Genomic DNA, 4354 nt, shown 5'->3' with positions numbered 1-4354 from the left:
CGGAGTGTCTGGGACGTGTCTGGGCGTGTCTTTGGGCGTGTATGGGGCGTGTCTTTGGGCGTGTCTGGGCGTGTCTTTCGTCGTGTCTTTGGGCGTGCCTGGGGCGTGTCTTTGCGAGTGTCTGTGGGCGTGTCTGGGGGCGTGTCTTTCGTCGTGTCTTTGGGCGTGTCTGGGACGTGTCTTTGCGAGTGTCTGGGGCGTGTCTTTCGTCGTGTCTTTGGGCGTGTCTTTGGGCGTGTCTTTGGGCGTGTCTGGGACGTGTCTTTCGTCGTGTCTTTCGTCATGTCTGGGGCGTGTCTTTGCGAGTGTCTTTCGTCGTGTCTGCGGGCGGGGCGTGGCTAAATATTCATCCGGAAAGTCTGTTTTTCATCCCGCGTTAGTGAATGACGAAATAACTGTCATGCCAAGAAGTGGGTGTCCGTTTTTTGCTGATGGAATAATTAAATGTTGCAAGCGGTTGCACACTTAATAGATATATTGCGTCGTTGGGACAATCATATATCTATTTATGTGACTCTATATGCGTGGGACTCTACAGCATGTGTATGTGTCCTCTGGGTTTGTTTTTGCCTGTCTGTTTGTTTGTATGTGTGTCTGTGTGTGTCTATCTATTTATCTATCTTTTCTCTTTCTTTTTCTTTCTTTCTTTCTCTCTCTCTCTCTCTCTCTCTCTCTCTCTCTCTCTCTCTCTCTCTCTCTCTCTCTCTCTCTCTCTCCTTTCTCTCCTTTCTCTCCTTTCTCTCCTTTCTCTCCTTTCTCTCCCTCCCTCCCTCCCCCCCCCCCTCTCTCTCTCCCTTCCCTCTAAGAGAAAGAGAGAGAGAGAGAGAGAGAGAGAGAGAGAGAGAGAGAGAGAGAGAGAGGGAGGGAGGGAGAGAGAGAGAGAGAGAGAGAGAAAGAATGTAAGAGAAAAAATATGAGTGACAAAAACTTTTAAAAATGCAAGGAAACCCACCATAAAATAAAGAGTAAAAACACCCCCCGCCCCCCCCAAAAAAAACAAAAGTAAAAGATAAATAAATAAATAAATACAATAATAATGATAAATAAATAAATAAACAAAAATAAATAAATAAATAAATAACAAATAAACTCGGAACGGAAGAAAGAGAGAGAGAGGATGTCAATCATAGCATCTCGGAGCGTCTTGTCTCCCTCTTTCATTTACAACAAAGAACAAATAAGCGCAGAGGTAATAAAACTGTCCCTTGCGGCTCGTCGTCTAAATTGTTAACCGCTCTTTAGTTTTCTCGGTGGTGGAGGGGGTGGTGGTGGAGGGGGTGGAGGTGGTGGAGGGGGTGGTGGTAGTGGTATTGGTGGAGGGTGGCGGAGGGGGGAGGTGGTGGTGGTGGAGGGTGGAGAGGAGGTAGTGGTGGTGGTGGAGGGGGAGGGGGTGGTGGTGGTGGTGGTATTGGGGATGGTGTTGGAGATATTGTGTTGTTGGTGATGTTGATGATGGTAATGGTGTTTTGTTGATGGTGGTGGTGGTGGTGTGTTTGTTGGCAATTGTATTGATGGAAATATTGGTCGTGTTTTAGTTACTGCTATTATCGGTGGTGTTGACTGTTTTGGGCATTAAATTGTTGGTATCTTAGTTGCTGTTGATGTTATTCTTGATGGTGGTGGTGGTTTTATTGTCGGTATTTCATTGTTAATGGTGTTGCTGTTGGTGATATTGTTGGCGGTGGTGATGATGTTTTTGGCGGTGATGGTGTTGTTGTTGGTGGTGGTTCATTGTTGTTTGTGGTGTTTTTGCTGTTATCGATTTTGGTGTTTTTATTTTTGTTATTGGTGGTGGTAATTTGGTTGGAGTTGGTGGTGGTGATTTTTTGTGTTGGTGAAGCTGTATTTGTAACTGTTGCTGGTGGCGTTTTATTGTTGTTAGTGTTGGTGTTTTTGTTGATGATTACATAGTTTTTGTTGGTGGTAGTGATTTTGTTTATGGTGGTGGTGTATTTGTTAATGTTGGTGATGGCGTTTCCGGTGTTTTGCTTATTTATTGGTGTTGACGCTGTTTTTCTTGTTGTTAGTTTGCTTAATGGTGTTTTTGTAATTGTTGTTGATGGGGTGTTTGTTAAGTGGTGGTGATAGTGGAATTTTTTGTTGGTGTTGACGCTGTTGGTGTTTTTGTTAATAGTAGGGTTGCTGGTGGTGTTTTTGCTGGTATTATTGGTGTTTTTGTCGATGATAGAGGTGTTGGTGTGAGGACTGTTTTTGTTGGCGGTGGTGGTAGCGATGTTGTCTTTGTCGTTGGTGGAGGAGGGGGGGAGAGAGTGATTTTCTTGTCATTAAGGGTGGTGAGATTTTTGTTATTGTTGGCGCTGGTGTTGACTGTGTTGTTGGTGGTGACTGCCGAATCGTTACTGTTGTTTGCGGGAGTTGTAGCAGCTGTTGGTGATGTTTTGTTGGAGTAGATAATGACCGTATTTTTGTTCCTGTTCTTGTTGGTAATGGTGGAGATTCTGTAGTTGTTGGCGTTGGTAGCATTATTATTGACTTTATTGATAGTCTTTTTGTTGTTGTTGTTTGTTTTCCGTGTTATATCTCTTGTTGGTAGCGACATTGTTATTGTTGCATTTGCTTTTGGTGTTATTGATGGTGATGCTGCTGTTAATGGTGATGCTCCTGCTTTAATTTTCCTATTGGTGGTGATGGTGTTCACTTTTGACTTATTTGTAACTGTTATTGGTGTTTCAGAATTAGAATCAAACCATTTATACAGCCAAAATATAACACATCAAAAGAACTACATAATGAAAATAATAATAACAGTAACAATAATAATAATAACAATAATAATATCAATAATAATGATAATAATAATTTAAGGTTTGCTGCAACAGGCTCTTTTGGCATCAGTCACATTGTGGCTTGTCTGTTTATTGTGCTTCTAAACTACCCCCCTGCGTGCGAGGAATGGCCGGGGTGACCATCCACTGGCGGCGCGCGGGAATCGAACGCAGGTCAGCAAGATTGCCAGAAGAAAGCGCTACCTCGGCACACATATAACTAGTGGTGTGGCTGAGCTCTAAGGAAGTGTCCACCCTTAAGAAGGCTCCTTGAAGTATTAATCATTGACATTGATATATATTACACAGTACTGAAACATGTAGAAATATATATGAGCAGAAGAGAATTCAAGACTTAATATAATTAGCAAACTAATAGTACAATTAGTGCATACTGATATTTGGAAGAAAAAAAAATGTAATAATGACATAAGAGACATACATTATATATAATATTCTATGACAAAATACAGGAACACAAGAACATTTAGCAGACACAACTAAAACAAATGAAATAAAAACAAACATTATAAACATAATGAGATAAGAAATAATGTTTCAACGAATGTTTTATAAGAGGACAGAGTAGCACAGTTACATATATTTCCAAGGAGAGCATTCCAGAGAGTAGAGCCATAATATAATATACAAATTTTAGACTGTTCATACTGCATGAACGGAATGACAAGTATATTATTGTCTCTTGAAAGATACCTGTTGTTAATTCTATGATAAAAAAAGACCATTGTTTTGAGAGTTTAAGCTTTTAAAAAACAAACAGTACACAGCAATGTCTACTTCTTTGACTTAAAAAATTGAGATTTAGGAAACCTTCATACGTGTGATCATTTCTTCTAAGATCCAAGATACTACAAACAATTCGTTTTTGAGTTACAAGCAAGGGTTTAAGAGAGGTAGAGTATGTAACTCCCCAAACAATTTGTCCATATATAAAATGTGGATATACCAGTGTGTAGTAAATTTGTTGCAAGGCTTTCACGGGCAATGTTTTGTGTAATTGATGAATAATTCCACATAGTTTATTTACTCTAGATACTCTAGATAGTGTTTGTGTGTTTTCCAATTTAACTGAAAATCAATGTTGGTATGCATCACCCTTTATAACTGGGACATTTACAATGGCGACATGAGGCGGACCTGGAGGAAAAAAAAAAAAAAAAAAAAAAAAATATTATATATATATATATATATATATATATATATATATATATATATATATATATATAACGTGAGTTTTCAACATTCAGAGTAAGCTTAGTTATTATCATTATCTTATGTTTGTCAGTTCACTGTTTGTGGCGTTGAGTAATTCCATCATAGTCTCCTGAAGTGTGACAGCAAATATCATCTGCTTACAATATGTAGTTGAAAAACTTCGAAAATCATAGCATATCATTGATATATAGAAGGAATAGAATGGGTCCCAGGATGGAGCCTTGTGGAACGCCATGTTTTATAATCCTTTTAGAGCAGTTACACTCATAAAAACGTACATACTGCGAGTGGTTTGACAGATGCAAGACGGAACAGTTGTGTATATTCACTTT

General features: G+C 39.5%; 1 protein-coding gene across 1 annotated transcript in view; it reads right to left on the bottom strand.

Annotated features, from left to right (window-relative positions):
- LOC138860790 (salivary glue protein Sgs-3-like) overlaps positions 1–284 on the bottom strand; it is a 330-nt gene extending 46 nt beyond the window's left edge. The window contains exon 1 of the mRNA XM_070119128.1: positions 1–284. This exon is cut by the window's left edge and continues 46 nt beyond it. Within this exon, the coding sequence (XP_069975229.1) occupies positions 1–284 (284 nt within the window).
- Positions 285–4354: the final 4070 nt, after the last annotated feature.

Source organism: Penaeus vannamei, chromosome 43 (assembly GCF_042767895.1).
Source record: "Penaeus vannamei isolate JL-2024 chromosome 43, ASM4276789v1, whole genome shotgun sequence".
NCBI lineage: Eukaryota > Metazoa > Arthropoda > Malacostraca > Decapoda > Penaeidae > Penaeus > Penaeus vannamei.
Note: the sequence above shows the minus strand (reverse complement) of the source record. Positions and strands in the feature narration are given on the sequence as shown.